The 15,205-nt window shown below is 36.3% G+C and overlaps 2 protein-coding genes across 2 annotated transcripts; one reads left to right on the top strand and one right to left on the bottom strand.

Moving 5' to 3' along the window:
• Positions 1-473: 473 nt before the first annotated feature.
• Positions 474-1,818, bottom strand: mxtx2 (mix-type homeobox gene 2). Its single transcript, XM_056255377.1, has 4 exons — positions 1,809-1,818; positions 1,583-1,624; positions 1,311-1,483; positions 474-1,220 (listed from the first exon to the last, which is right to left on the bottom strand). Exons 1-4 carry the CDS (start codon positions 1,816-1,818, stop codon positions 525-527), a joined length of 921 nt encoding a protein of 306 aa, XP_056111352.1. The 3' UTR covers positions 474-524.
• A 2,424-nt stretch (positions 1,819-4,242) lies between these two features.
• Positions 4,243-12,193, top strand: si:ch211-214e3.5 (zinc finger protein 518A). The gene is made up of 2 exons (XM_056255770.1): positions 4,243-4,715; positions 7,654-12,193. The coding sequence occupies exon 2, from the start codon at positions 7,672-7,674 to the stop codon at positions 12,163-12,165; it is 4,494 nt and encodes a 1,497-aa protein (XP_056111745.1). The 5' UTR covers positions 4,243-4,715; positions 7,654-7,671; the 3' UTR covers positions 12,166-12,193.
• Positions 12,194-15,205: the final 3,012 nt, after the last annotated feature.

The raw sequence follows: 15,205 nt of genomic DNA, 5'->3' as shown, positions 1-15,205 counted from the left end.
CCATTCCACTCATGGGAATCAACTTTAAACTTTTAAAGTTGACTTTCGATTCCTAACGCCTTGGAATCAAAGAATTCAACAACAACAAAAATCATACATTTTAACATTTTATTTCAAATAAATATCGGTTGTTTTACAAAGTGACAGTATAGGTTGTGTGAGCTTCATTAAATGTAAATAAATATCCCAACTGCACTGTAATACCTTAAAAAGAGCATAAAAAATAAATAAGTTACTTTTTGGTGCAACCGTAGGCTACTGTTTACAATAAGTTACTTTTTGGTGCAACCGTTGGCTACTGTTTAAAATCTACTCCTTGGTAGAAAATTTAAATAAATAAAGTCCATTAAATAACCAATGTAATTAAATGTCCAATGTGGATATCTGATATTGCTCTGTAACCGGCACTTGACAATACCATGCTTTCCATATAATACAGTTCAAAAAGAAAGAATCCTATCCCTCAAGTTAAACCCCATGTTAAAACAGTGTTAGTCTCCTTTAGTTTATGGATGTTTGCTAGATTACTTTAGATCCATCTGGCCATTGAAGTTCCACCAGGCTGGCTCCATTTCCCCAAGGACATCCTCCAGATACTGTGAGGACAGAACTGGAAGTGGGGCCACAGGCTGCTCCTCAGCGACGCTGTTCCATGGGCTTCCACAGTCGGTGCCTGGCACAGATGGAGAGCAATTTTCCAGTCCCATGTCCCAAAATGCAGAATCAGAAGAGGCCGGAGAAGTTGGAAGTGACTCCAGGCCACTAACACACCCAACTCTGGTACTTCCATGAGGATAAGGAGGTGGTGGGTAGAGGAAGAAATGACTCTCATCCTCGTAGGAATTCCCAAAACTCTGTACTGGGAGACTCCATGTAGACTCAGGAGAGCTCTGTGTGCATCCTCCAGAGCTCCAGCTGTCTGCCATAGCTTGCAGATCAGAGGGAGAACAAGAGCTGGTTCCCATCAACCTGTTCTGTCGAGGCTTAATGGCAGGTGTGCTGTAGTCACTTGGAGGAAAAGTAAAGTGCTGAGGAGATGTTTGAGACATCTGAATGTTGAAGGACGACTCTTGATTGCCTCTCTGTTGGCCACTGACCCCAACACTATTCATGTGAGGGGGTAGGAAAGGGCTGGGCAGAGGAGAGGTACTGTCTAGCTGTGGTGAGGTCCAAGTGGCTCTGTTCTTTTGGGTTCTGGCTCTCTTGTTCTGGAACCACACCTGGAAAAAAAAATTACGTTAGAATGTTGATATATGAATATGATATAAACATTTATAAACTGTTTGTTATCTGTATTGTTATTTACATACCTGAATCCGTGACTCTGGTAGGCCAGTGGCTTGAGATAGACTTTCCCTGACACTAATACCAGGGTAGGGGTCCACTCTGAAAGCCATTTTAAGTAGCTCCAAGTGCTCTTTGGTGAAACTTGTTCTCTTCCTGCGACCTGCAATCTTACTGGCCTGTGAGTTTCCATCTTGAGCTGTAAGAGTAAAAATATATGTATTTATTTATTTCACACAAATAATTATTCCAGGAAATTAAAATCTAAAAAATAAATGATAAAAACAATAATACTTACCAATGCAGTCCATCCACATGTCTTTCAAGGATCTTTTGATCACTTGTAGAATGTAATTCTGTTAGGACTGAGTAGGTCAAGCTGGATGTTGTTTTACTGCTCCTGAACAAGAACTGAGAGTAACCACTATTTATACCTGCCCACCATGGTCCAGAGGGGGCAGTCCTAACACTTGTACACTTTAAAGGTTAAGTGGGCTCTATGATCTCTAATGGGCAGGTCACACCTTCATACATGCCACACCTTAATTTACACTTCATTCATCCATCATCTTTTGTTGTTCATCACAAATACTCGATGAATTTGCAAGTATCTCAAGACATTTTGTAAGACTGTTGAAGTATTGAAGTATTACTGCTTACTACCTATTTTTAGTACTTAAAAAATAATTATATTTGCAGGTACATTACCATATTTTTTTTGATATTACATACATTTAAATTTTATTTTTTTGTATATAAACAATGCAATTATACATCCAGCTTGCATTTACATTTGACTTTAAAATGATAAAAATATGTATATGCTAATTTACATTTAAACAACAAAAAATATGTAAGTACACTCAAAAAATTGAGCCTTTTTTTTTAGATTTACGAATATCAATTGTATAGTAAAATTCCCTCAAATTTAATTAAATAAAAAAAAAACATTTTGTATAAATCTTAATCGAACAAGGGAATGAACCGTTTCAGTTTCGTATTCATAAATAAAAAAAAAGAAAAAGAAAATATGTTTAAGTTTATGAATACGAATCACATAAACTAAATGGTCCATTCCCTTGTTCCATTAAAATGTATTAAGATTTTTTTAATAGCAGACATTTTACTTTATGTATCCATTTATTATTTGTATAACATGTACTATTATACATTAAAATAATACAAGTAAATGCTCCTATGTGTTTCTTATTTTTTATAAGTATTAGCATATAAGATTTTACATTCAAAATGCAGTATATGATCATTAATTTGTAAGTAATAAACACAGTTGTGTTTACTAAAATATTTTGAAAATGTAATATTCCAAAAGATTACATTACATTGTTACATTAATTTATCAATTACCACAATTGATATATGTAATGGTATGACCATTTATTATATTTGATTCTTATTCATAATTTTTTTTAAATATGTTTCAATTTAAGTTTATGATTTATACAAAAAAGTGTTATTAAGCAATAGTTTTTTTCACTGATTTAAAATTCTAAAATAATAATATGAATAATATGTAAGGATTATTTATTTCAATTTGATGGTATTTTACTATTAATTAAAATACGTAAAGTCTATAGAACTAAAACATTAAACGTTCTGTGTTGAAACATTCTCTCAATCATAAAGAAGTTACATATATACTGTATTTATTTTTGATTAACAAACAAACATAAATAGTGGATCATAACATAGTGGATCAAGAAATAGATTTTAATTTATCAAATTTCAACATTTTGTGATAATCAGATTTGAAAAGATTATGACCTCTGTCATAGGTGTGAATAGGTTTGATGAATGTGTTTACGCCTCTTTGATTGATATGTCCCAATCAATCTATACAATGGCTCCTATAGAGCTAATTCATACCCTTTAACAGCTGTGAATATGCCTTTATTGATATGAAAAGACCCCAGTCATAGATGCCTATAGGTCTATATGATTTTTTTCTGACAACAATAAAAGTGTGATTAATTACACTATATATCCCAAGCTACTTGGTGCTATAGAAATTACTTTAAAAAGCACTGGGATGTTCTTATTGAAATAACGAATACAAAAACAAAACTTATGAGCCCATAAAGTGTTCGTTTCAAAGTGTTTCAAAACCTTGATTTCAGGACAAAGCTCTTCTTTTTCTTCTTTTTCCATCGAAGAGCTAATAAATATTGCCCCAAGGCATGGTAAATTTCTGACCTGGTCATCATCATTTCTCCTTCTGGATCTTATAGCTTATGGCCCACAATGACAAACAATTACATACAGTAATTTCACAAATCTGAATTTTGAAGTAAGTGGGCTCTGATCTCTAATGGGCAAGTCACACCTTCATATGCCACACCTTAATTTACACTTCATTCATCCATCATCTTTTGTTTTACGTAACACTTGATCAATTTGTAAACATGTCAAGACAATTTGTAAGGCTATAGAAATATTACAACATGTATACTGCTACTTTAAAGTGACAATATTTGCAGGTACATTACCATATTATTTCAGTATTACATACATTTTAATGTTCTTTTTTAGTAAATGAAACACTGTTACAGCTTCCAAATAGTTTATGATCCCTTTATTGAATTTAAAATATTATAAGTATACATTTAATTTGATGCATTTCTAATATGCCTAGAGCAGAATATTATGAAATATATCTGAAATAAGTCAGACTAACATTGCAAATATTTAGGTCATTTTTGTCCCTTTAGGTGGCCTTTCGGCCCAACAACTTGCAATAAAACAACAGCTTGAAAATTCATGTTTATAGTAAACATTATAAAGCCTTATCAATTTAATTGAATTGAATTTAAATACATTGCAGTAATGTGTCGTTTATTCTTTTATTTAAGCTATATTTGAAATTATATTAGCCTGATGTAGCCTGTTACATAAATGTTAGATAACTACCCAGGAAAAGCATCATTGTCATTATTACCATCGCAGTAGCACAATATGATTCTTACATCTATTTGCGCATTTCAGTGCGCCAGTATTTATAACCTAGTAAACACTATTTAACTATCTATCAGACTAATGTTATTGTAGGTCAAGATGGCGCTTCATGATTTAGAGTGAGTCATGGCGTCCCTACTGTCTACAAAACAGCAGTATGCACGGCCACTTTCATAGATGGACAAAACTGTGTCTGAAACAGACCGAAAACTACGTGGATTTTAATTCAAACAACACATTCTATTCATCAATTAACCAAAGGAAATTTGTATTCCATTTAGAGAATTTGTTTTGAGGTTTAAAAAGAAATATATGTTTGTAAAGACGACCTAATGAGTGTTTCAGGTAATCCATATTCATCCGCTCTGAGTTCCTGCCTCACGCGCATTGAAGGCAGCGGAACCCGGATGGAACTGTCATGGCTGCCGTCACCGACCTGCCAGTCTAAAGAGAAAAGAGAGGTAAAATTCTCTAAACTGCGCCTATTTGAAACAGCGGTTTTAATTAAGACACAATGACATTCAATTCCAATATAACTGTGACTTTTTTTTTAGTAGTGCGCTCTTACGTTGACTTCTTTGTGTTTTTAATCGTATGATTACATCCAGCGTGGGTGGGGGCGAGTTGCTTTATTTTTGTTGATGTGGATAAATAACATGGCTTATGAGTAAATGACTTTGACATTTGTAGGTTTGTTCGCTAAGGGAGTAGCGGGATAGTCGGTGTGCATCCAGAAATGCACGGCCATAATTGTCGTGTTGAGTCGATTGACATGGCACTTCCTTTAGTTGGCTGTGCATTGTGTGTGTCCGCGTTGCACAAAGTTGGTGAATGTCAACTTAATTTAAATAACTTTATTTCTTCGCAGATGCAGGACTTTGTTGTTAGGTGTTGCTGGTTTTGTATCATGTTTTTAAAAAGTTTGTTTGCGCATCTGTAGAAAGGTTGTGAAGTAATGAAATTCTGATGAAAAGTTTGGCTAATAGCAATTGTGAAAAATGAGAAAAGATAAAACAACGCTGTCTGTTACAAAGATGTGCACGGATATGGGTATGAGATACGATAATGCTGATGAAGTTTACACTTACCAAGAGAGTTTACATGTTGTTCCATGCATCACTTCACATCTTGGTTGTAAATTAGTTTGGAGGTTATCATACAAACATTAATCCATTTAATTCCAGTGTTCTCCCAGCTCGTCAGATGAAAGTGAAATGAAATGTTCCTGCATTTCTTGCATTTACTAACTTGTACAAAACTTTAGAAATGCTGTTCACAATTATAGCCATTGGGAGTCTGATTGCTCAGTTGGTTACTAACCCAATAGATTTTTTTGTTTGTTTTTTACTATCAAGTAATTGCATGGAAAAGGGGAAAACTAATCAAAGAATAAATTAATTTGTACTTCTCATTTGATGTAACAATCTTGAAATCTAAAATTCTATAACGTGTATATCAATCAGTTGTTTTAAAATATTGAATGTTATTGAATTGTTTTAAAAATTAGTGAGGTTTTTCCCACTGTTTACAAATGTGACCACTGGCATGTTTACATGTAGGGCCTATTGTGATCCTTTTTTATATGTGCCAGAACAATCTTAAAAATTCATTTAATAATAGATAGTTTAAATATGTCTCACATGTATCATGACGTGTTTTACATGCTTGGTTTTATGTAACTGACACAGACTCTCGTTTTTTCAGAGGTGCCAACTAGAATTAAACTGTTGTCATAAGACAATTTACACCAGCCATGTAAAAAGTAATCACATGAAATCAAGACAGTCTGCATTCTAAAAAGAGTTGTTGATGTATTTTACACATAGTTGTCAAATATTTTAATATTAACTCTTTTTAGACAATTGAGTCAAAAGTACATTTTGACACGATGTTACCAGTGGGATTAAATTGGTTAATGGCAAAGTTTGATTGCTGTATAATTTTTGAATCACAACATTTAACCTTAAAAAAATATTATAGATTTGATTTGATATTGACATATTTCTAAATTATTACATTTCAACAGGTTACCATACAGACAGAGTTAGTATTTCTCAGGGTTAGACTCTAGTTATTATCCACAGTAAACATTTAAAATAGTTGTATGTATTAAACAGTATTACAGCAGTTGTTGTTACATGACCTACACTACATCGCATGACGTCATTGCACATTTCATTTAGCAAGTGGTATCCATTTACTATCTTGGAAATAAAAATGGATATTTTGAAAATATAATGTAATTTTGTGTCAAATATCTTAACATTTGCCAGCTCAATCATGAGTCAAGACAAATCTTAAAATTCTGCAGTTTGAATTTCTTATGCCAGTTCATTCTTCACAGATGAACCACAAATTAATGGGAAGTGCTATATTCTGCACAGTAAACAGAGTACTGCTCATTTTGGAAAATGTAGGCTACTGGATCATCCATGTATTTTATGCTTGCAGAAAATTTGCATACCGTACAGAGTAGACATGCTAGAAACTGTTGCTGTAATTTGTGTAGTATGCTGTTGTGATCATCTCTTAAACACAGATAAAAGTTGTGATGGGTAGGTCCATATGGAAATTTGCAAAATGCTCTGCAGATTTTCACAGACTTTGACCAACCAATATTCTAAAAATGTTTCGCATCCCATGCCCCATATCTGTTTATTTATCAGATATTGTTTGGCATATTTGATGATATTTTGTTGATTTATAAACTTCTAAGTGGTGTATATAAATTTTTTCTGGATAATATTCAGCAAAATTGGCACAGAAAATGAAAACTAACTCCATCTGGGCTCCTAATTATTACATTTTTGCAACATTCATGAATAAAAGTTTTTCATACTTACTCTGCAGTATATAATTTGGCTGTTAAAGGCTATAATGTGACAACCAGTTTTTCCAGATGCAAGGAATCGCGACACAAACTAAGTTTCTTGACACAAACTAAGACAAGCATGAAAGGCAATATGATGTTGTCTGTCATTTTTGAACAAAAACTAGTATTGTAGACTGCATTAGAGAGAACATGTAGTCTAGTCGTTTTGTGGTAAAAAAAAAGTGGAAGTTAAATTACAGTGGTCAACATTTGAAGTGGATCAAAACCTTTCATCAAAGTTATACATGAATTTTGAACAATACCTGTTTTTGTCTTAGGACAACTTTGATTAACTTTTTTGATCCACTTTAAATGTTGACTACTGTATTTCTGTAATACTTTTATACTCAACATTGCATATATGTTTGATTAAAGTGTAAATTAAATCATAGTATCTCTTACAAGATGTATTTAATAGAGGTATTTTTTCTTAAACGCTGTAAAACATTAACTGTACAGTAGTATTATTCACTTATTACAATATAGTAATGTTTTTGTTTTGTTTTTTTCTTTTCCAAATATTGCAGGAGCCTATATTATAAAGCATGGAGGTTGACCTGACCGCATCAGATGATCCCCCTGAAAGCCATGGCCAGAGCCAGGATGATGACCCCTTACTGGACCACACTTTGCCACTCCAGTTGGCACATCAGCTTCCAGAGACAGCCTCTTGTAACGAGCAGTGTGACCAAGATGAAACGCACCCTGAGGAGTCATCCACTGAAAATCTTCACATAGACAGCAAAGCTTCTGGAAAGACTCCATGTAAGATGCAGCAGGGCGCAATATTCTCTGGAAAAATACTGAGTTTTTGTTGCTCTGAATGCAAAGACGACACCACTTACAGCCCTAATGACTTGCTGAAGCATTTTCAAGGATCACACAAAGGAACCCTTCCAACTTATCCTTGTGATCTGTGCTCGTTTGTCACCAATGAATTCTCATCTCTTCAGCGACATCGCATTGGACATCGAAACACTTTGGTCACGTGCGAGATTTGCAACGATGGGGTGCAGTATTCACTTCTTTTGCTCACCAGGCACTTTACCAACTGCCACAGCCGTAACGGACAGTTTCGCTGTAAAAAGTGCGAGTTCTCCACCAGAGATGCAGGAACCTTTGTTCAGCACATCCATCGTCACAACGAACGTAATCACAAATGTGTGAAATGTCCGCATGGTAGCCCCACACAAGGAGAGATTCAGAAGCATAACTTAGTGCATTCAGGGACTTTTCCTTTCTCTTGTCAGATGTGTGGCTATAGTGCAGCTCGCAGAGAGTACCTGAACAAACATCTTACAGTGGCACACGGTGAGGAGGTGAACAAGAGGAGAGCAAATGAGGACAATTCTGGAGTTACTTCAACTGGACTAAAACTGTTGCTTAAGAAGTCTCCTCCAGGTGGAGGATCCAGAGAATCGCAGTGGATGTCAAAACTTAACTCACTCCCTGGTGTAGGTCTGCTCGATCATAATGGCAGGTTGTTTAATCCTGAAAAAACCTTGGAGGAAACTCAGCAGTTTCTTGAAAGAGCTGTTGGGGTTAAAAAAGAGAATAATAAATGGACAAAGTCTCCCGTACAAAGTGAGCCACAAACTTTGCACCTTATTCCATCAACAATGCCACAACCAAAGTTACAAGAGCATGAGATTAGTCCAGGACTCCTGAATTCAACCAACAACAATGGACTGACTGTTCTTATGGTGAAAAATAAAATATCTATTCCACCAAACTGTACCACTAAAGTCATGGGCTTTAAGATAGTAGATGGTAAAAAGCATTTAGTTCTAAAAGTCATACCGACAAAACCAGAGGACTCCACTGAAATTGAGGTTTCTGATTCACACATCGGTGATAATGAAAATAAAACAACCAGCAGCCCCTGCTCTTCATCCTCACCAAGCATAGGATCTCTCCTCAGTTTAGAGTCTGGAGAATCAAATGAGCCGTCTTCAATAAAAGAAGAGTCACCAGAAGTTGAAAATCACACTGGCAACCATCTCCCTCTGACAGAGGAGCACAAAGTTAGCTTTAAGATTGCAAATAAGGCATGGCAGGTTAATAATGAAGATACTGAAGTCTCACGTGGTGTTAAAGTACTGTCTACAGCATCAAAAGATGTTGCACTTTCTCTGTGTCAATGCCGCCAATCAAGTGGGAGTTCATCCCCGCATCTTCATGAGGTATCTTTCCTCTGTTCAAGTGAAAAAAGCTACATTGATGATATCCAGACAGCAAATCCAGCCGCCACACCTCCTGTTTCAAAATCAGAGCTTTCCTCTGCTGGTTCTGGGACTACACTTTCTGATTTGCAAATTGCTCAAGTAAACCCATCTGAATATGACACTACAGCATTAGCTTCAGCTATGGATCAACCCTCAGGATCACAGTCACCTGCTGATGAAACCACAGATCCTTCCTGTGACTCTTCCAATTCAAAATCTGATCCTGAAATGTCTGTAGATGACAAGTTCACACACATTGATATCCTGGAATCTAAACTTCCAAAAATAAAAACAACAGATGCAACATTTTCTGTGCTGTCGGAAGAATCTCTTATCCAGGAACCTCGATTCAGTTCAAAAGGTGGTAAACCATGTAAGAATAACATTGAACGGAGCTGCCCTATTAAACTTTCTGTGGAAAAAAACATAATTGATTCAGTGGCTGCAGAAGGGCAGGATTCTAATTCTCTCAAAGTTGTGACCACATTTTGTGAGATGACTGACATTAAGACTTTTGACGCAAAAGTTGGCGAGACCTCTCAGTTTTACCCAAATGCTCCTTCTGACTCAAGTGAGAACAAAGCTTCAGACAGTGTAGTTGGAAAGTTATCTGAAGTCACTAAAAACAAAACCACTGAGGCAAACTCACAAAATGAAACTAGTAAAGGTGCATCACCTGATGCCAAAGATTGTAACACAGAGGTTGAAAGGAACTTACTCAATTCCCCAAGTCAAGAGGTCTTTAGTTTCCACAATTATTCTAAAGATTCCTTCGGGAGCTCTCCCGATTCATTGCAGCCTGAGGAAGACTTACCGCTGGGGCTAGAGGAAGAAGAGTGCGAGGAGGATTTTGGTGACTGGAGCTTAACTCTGCCAGCATCGCCTCCTCTTCAAGTGGAAGAAGATAGCAAGGGAGTGGCTAATGAGAGTGATCCGCTCTCTGAAAGTGGAGAGAAAGCATTAGAGCGAGTGTCAGATAGTGATATTGAGGTCGATGAGTGCATAGCTACTGTTGATGATTCGCTCATTCCTGTGCTTCCAGAAAAAGAAGTAGAAACGGCTTGTTCATCCTCATCAGAGAAGAAACCGGAAGGCATCACATTTGCAAACGAGAACACAGCGGCAAGTTTGACTAGCGCAGCTGTTTTGGGAAAGATACTTGAAAAGCACTCGGACGCCATTATCAGCCAGCAACTTGAGAAAGAAAGAATGAGGTCTTCAGGTACAGGACAAGAAACCGTTAGGCCGACCAAAACAACACTTCGGATTTTGCAAACACCTGAAGGAAAACAGCAGATGTTCCTTCAAACTACAGACACTCCATATGCTGTGCCAGTTCAGCTGAAAAGTGGGGCTGGGTTCAAGCTGATTACTAAGTCCAGTTCTCCCAATATTAATGTGTCCTATGTGAAACCTGGGATTGAGACAGCCAACAAGACTAAGGGAATAGCTTTGACTTTAAATGGAGGCAGAATTGGCATGTCTGCACAAAGTTCAAGTCTGGAAACTAAAGGTCAAGCGTCTATCCAAATGGCACCGAGCGGCAGTGGAAACCGCTATTTCGTCAATGCTGCAGCTCTTAAAGCATCTCTTCTTTTTTCAGGTGCTGTCAAGTCCTCATCTGGAGAACAGGCGACCAATGTGCCACAGACTTGTTATTTAGTTCAGAGATCACTCCCTGTTACCCCAGTTAGTAGTGAGTCAAATGGTCCAAGTTCTAAGACTGTGCTTGCAACTCGTCCTGTATTAGCCATGCCTGTGAATTCAGCAGATAAAACCGGTCCCTTGCAGTCTGGGAGGCAAGCTTACTTAGTTAGATACATTTCTCCAGCTAAGTCGGGTATACTTTTGAACAATTCAGATGGGAAAGCTTTGAACCAGGGCAACCAAGTAAATGAGGCGGGCAAAAACAGGGTATTCCTTAAGATAGTTAGAGGTCCCAACGGCACCAGATTTCTCTCCACTGCTCCATACACCATACAGTCCCCTTGCTTGTTAATGTCCTCAAATAAATCTTTAACCAATGTGTCGGCAGGTCTGAAAACCTCTACTAATTCCCAAGGTCTCACTCATAAACTCATCCCAGCATCCCAGCTTAAACATATTTTACCCCAATCCAATGTTCAAAACAAAAGCAGGGCTGATCATGATGTAGCATTACAGAAGTTGCCACTTGTTCCCTGTCCCATCCGTCCACGAAGCCAAAGGAAACGGAGGCGAAGGGCTTTGTTTGAGGAAATGCTGGAGGGCTCCTCCAAAATAAGGAGAATCTCAAGCAAGTCGTCTGAGAAAGATGCTACCTCAATTTGGGAGCCTGTTGCGAAAGATGTCATGAGACTGCTAAGGCTCTGTCCCTTTAGTCCACTTCAAGAAATCAAATATCCCCGTCGAAACCAGCCTGTGGTTGTTCTGAACCACCCAGATGCAGATATTCCTGAAGTTTCTAGCATCATGAGGTCAGTGAACAAATACAAAGGTGAAGTTCTCAAGGTGGCACTGTCCCAAAGTACAGTTAAAGCCCTCTCTGAGTCTCCAAATACACTTTCAAAGCAGAATGCTTCCAATGGCAATGGGAGCGAAAGATCAAGGCCAGTAGGAGGCACTGTTCAAGAGAGATTCATACTAAAACTAAAGTTAAAAAAGACTAGTAGAAATAAGTATGAGGTGGTGAGGTCCTCATCTGCTGGTTCAGAGCAGCAGTCAACATTTTGTTGCTGGTTTTGTGGCCGAGTTTTCAACAACCAAGAGGACTGGATTGGCCATGGTCAACGGCATCTAATGGAGGCAACAAGAGACTGGAATAAGCTGTTCTAATGCCCCTGGATTGGGCCAAATGCCATCCTACGTTGTAGAAAACAGATTTTTTTTTGTAATATTTTCTTTTTTTTTAATAGTATAGTAAGATACATTTAACCTGTCTATTATTTTTCCATAGATTTTTCTCCAGAAGCTTTTAAAGGGTATAGTGTAATAGAGAAGCGTTTGGTACCTGAAACAAGTTAGAATGTAAATAATTTTCACCCTTGTATATTTAAATCGAAACCCTTGAGTATGTATAGAATGGAACTGTGAAAACTGGACACACTGTATGTTTATGGTGCAAGCAGGAAGATCACTGGTATAAGATGGTGCTGTCTCTTATATACCTTTTTTAATTCAGACAATTGAACCAATTTCTCAGGTAATTCCATAGTCTTTGAATAAGTGAATGGTCCAGTTTATAAAGAAGTAATTATCTTTCATTCTGAAGCTGTGTACAATTGTAGATTTAAACGTTATGTACCATTTTAAGTACAGTTTAAGTTGGCTACATACTTCCTACATCATTAAACCATATTGTTTTCCCATTTATGTCTTTTGGGGCTTAGATATTGTGAAAAGTTCAAAATGCATCTGCAAATTTTAAGGGATAGTTCCCCAGTAAATGAAAATTTGTCGTTTAGTTCACCCTCATTTTGTTCCAAACCTTTATGACTTTGTTCTTTGTTTTGTTCTTTGTTCTTGTTCTTTGTTTGTTTTTTTATTTGTCTGTTTTTTTTTTTGTTCATACAATGAAGTCAGTGTAGTTTAATGTTGTTTTGGACCCCATTGATTTTCATTGCACGGGCAAAACCTGGAAAAACATTCTTCAGAAAGTTTTGTTTGTGTTCCACAGAAGAAAAAGTCATACAGCTTTGGAATGACATGGGGATGAGTATGAACTCTTCCATTAAGTATTATTTTAGAATATTGCCTAAAAACAAGCCCAACTGGTTCCTATGGAAGCCATCCTTTTGAAATTATGTGTCCTGTGAGGTGGTTTGCCATTAATACGCTGTATTTGTTCTCATGTTGTTTCTTAGGGTCAGTTTTGTATCTACCTTCATTACAACAAATCAGACCCGGTGTCCCTTCAGTAGCAATAATGGACTTTATAATAGTATGAATGTTTTTTTTTCTGAAAATATATTCTGAACCTACATCTGTTAGTTATGGCTTTGGTGCTTTTGGTTGTCCTTTCACTTATTTGAAATGAAGAAATGCACCTGTAAATGTACTATTATGCTTTACTAAAAAAAAAAAAAAAAAAGATAAAACTTGATGTATTGAGATGCAAGCCAACAAACCTCAAATAGCCAACTAAACACTAACTGTATTTTCATTTTCTGTGATACTTGAGTGCCTCATTCTGCCTCAAAGTTTTAACAAGGTCTGTTTCATTTCATGGTAAAGTCCACATTTGTAAGATTTTTGTGTGCTTAGCAGAGTTCAAAGATTAAGATTGACCATTCATTTGTGCTAGACTACATTGATTTTTTGCTTTCAACTGATTTAACAACTATAAAAGCAGAGGTTAAGACTTCCTTTAAACTGTTTTTGAGACATTTTTTTCTCATTTATAGCTCCAATATCGAGCCTTTTTTAAATATGGGTTTCTGTCCCATATGAACAGTTGTTTTTCTTATAACATTCAGTATATCCTTTGCATTTAAAGCATGCTTTACTAGACATTTGATGAAACTGTTTTATATGTCAACCCAGTTAACATGTCCAGATGTGATACAGTGGACTCAATGGTGCTTTTAAATTGATCTGTCAATCTGCTTATTTTTGAGTTTCTCTTATATAATTTCTCTTTAAATGTAGATAAACGCCTCACAAGTGCTGGGATCTGCCACGCTGAAGTCTCACTGTAAGATCTCTGTAATTGTTAGGACAGATGTTTTGATTTGTCTGTGTCCATTAATCATTCTTTGTCCATTGTGCTTGAATGAAGCTTTGATGGCAGAGAGGTCATAATCCATCCATGATTTAAGTAGCGAGTGTTCAGTGTATTATAGGTGTCATAAATCAGTGATTTCTCTGATGCTTTACTTTCCCTGTGTTTGGTCCGTTAACTGTTTCTAACACATGAGAACTATGTCGTTGGCATATAAAGTTTTATTTTCAATATTCACTCAGTATGTATGTCACCCTCTTTGTGACATGACAATCACTGTTATACATGTGAAGTAGTGGAATTGTTTATGCAAACCTTAACAGTCAACTAATATTCAGCTCAAATCGCCCAGCTTGAAACAAGTAATGTCACGCCATGAATGAGCAAAAATATAGTCCTCACTCAGACATCTGTCAACCAAATAATGTTTGTCCTGAGGTAAAAAATGTCCTTCCTTGTTGTAATGTCACACAGGTTTTTATTAGGATCTGAGAGACGAGTTTATTTTTTTATGCTAAGTGCCTAAAATGTGATGCACCAGGTTGACACTATATTGTACTGTATTTACCTCCTTGCAGTTCCTTCTTTAATAAATGTAAATACCTTTGAAGAATGTTTTTTTTTATGACTAAAAATGTTTGACATTTTTATTGCCTCTGGGGTTGCCTATTTATATTTTGGTATTTATGTGACTTAATCTTGAAGATGGAGATGTTGCGAGGAAGCAATCACCTCTAGGTGGCAGTATTGTATTAGGTTAGTACTTTAGTACTGTCTTTATGATGTCATTAAGAGGATGTTTTACTAGCACATTTGCACAATATTTTGACTTCATTGGTATTCAACAGTATGATGTCAACACATGGGTTTCTTTAGGGATATCTTTATTCTGGTAAAAACATTCTCCACATTTGTATGTGGAGTCAACTACATGTATTCTTTTGTCTTCACATTACAGAAAAACGTATGTTTACCAATGCATTACCGGTATTTGCTGTGAGGTCTAATAGTATTAATCCAATTTTATAAATTGTCATGCATTTACAACTTTGTTAAATATTTGAAAATGAAACCATTTCAGATAACTTTATGCTGACCTGCAAGCTACGATAATACAATTCGGTCAATTCACAGTTAACTTTTGTGTCATTTGGT

The sequence above is a fragment of the Rhinichthys klamathensis genome, unplaced genomic scaffold (assembly GCF_029890125.1).
Source record: "Rhinichthys klamathensis goyatoka isolate OS25496 unplaced genomic scaffold, OSU_Roscu_1.1 h1tg000121l_1, whole genome shotgun sequence".
Lineage (NCBI taxonomy): Eukaryota > Metazoa > Chordata > Actinopteri > Cypriniformes > Leuciscidae > Rhinichthys > Rhinichthys klamathensis.
Note: the sequence above shows the minus strand (reverse complement) of the source record. Positions and strands in the feature narration are given on the sequence as shown.

Excerpts from the sequence above, each read along its gene's own strand:
- si:ch211-214e3.5 (XM_056255770.1), top strand. The coding sequence starts at position 7,672 with ATGGAGGTTGACCTGACCGCATCAGATGATCCCCCTGAAAGCCATGGC.
- mxtx2 (XM_056255377.1), bottom strand. Across the intron at positions 1,484-1,582 it reads CATGTGGATGGACTGCATTG|CTCAAGATGGAAACTCACAG; the intron begins GTAAGTATTATT and ends TTACTCTTACAG. Across the intron at positions 1,221-1,310 it reads TACCAGAGTCACGGATTCAG|GTGTGGTTCCAGAACAAGAG; the intron begins GTATGTAAATAA and ends TTTTTTTTCCAG.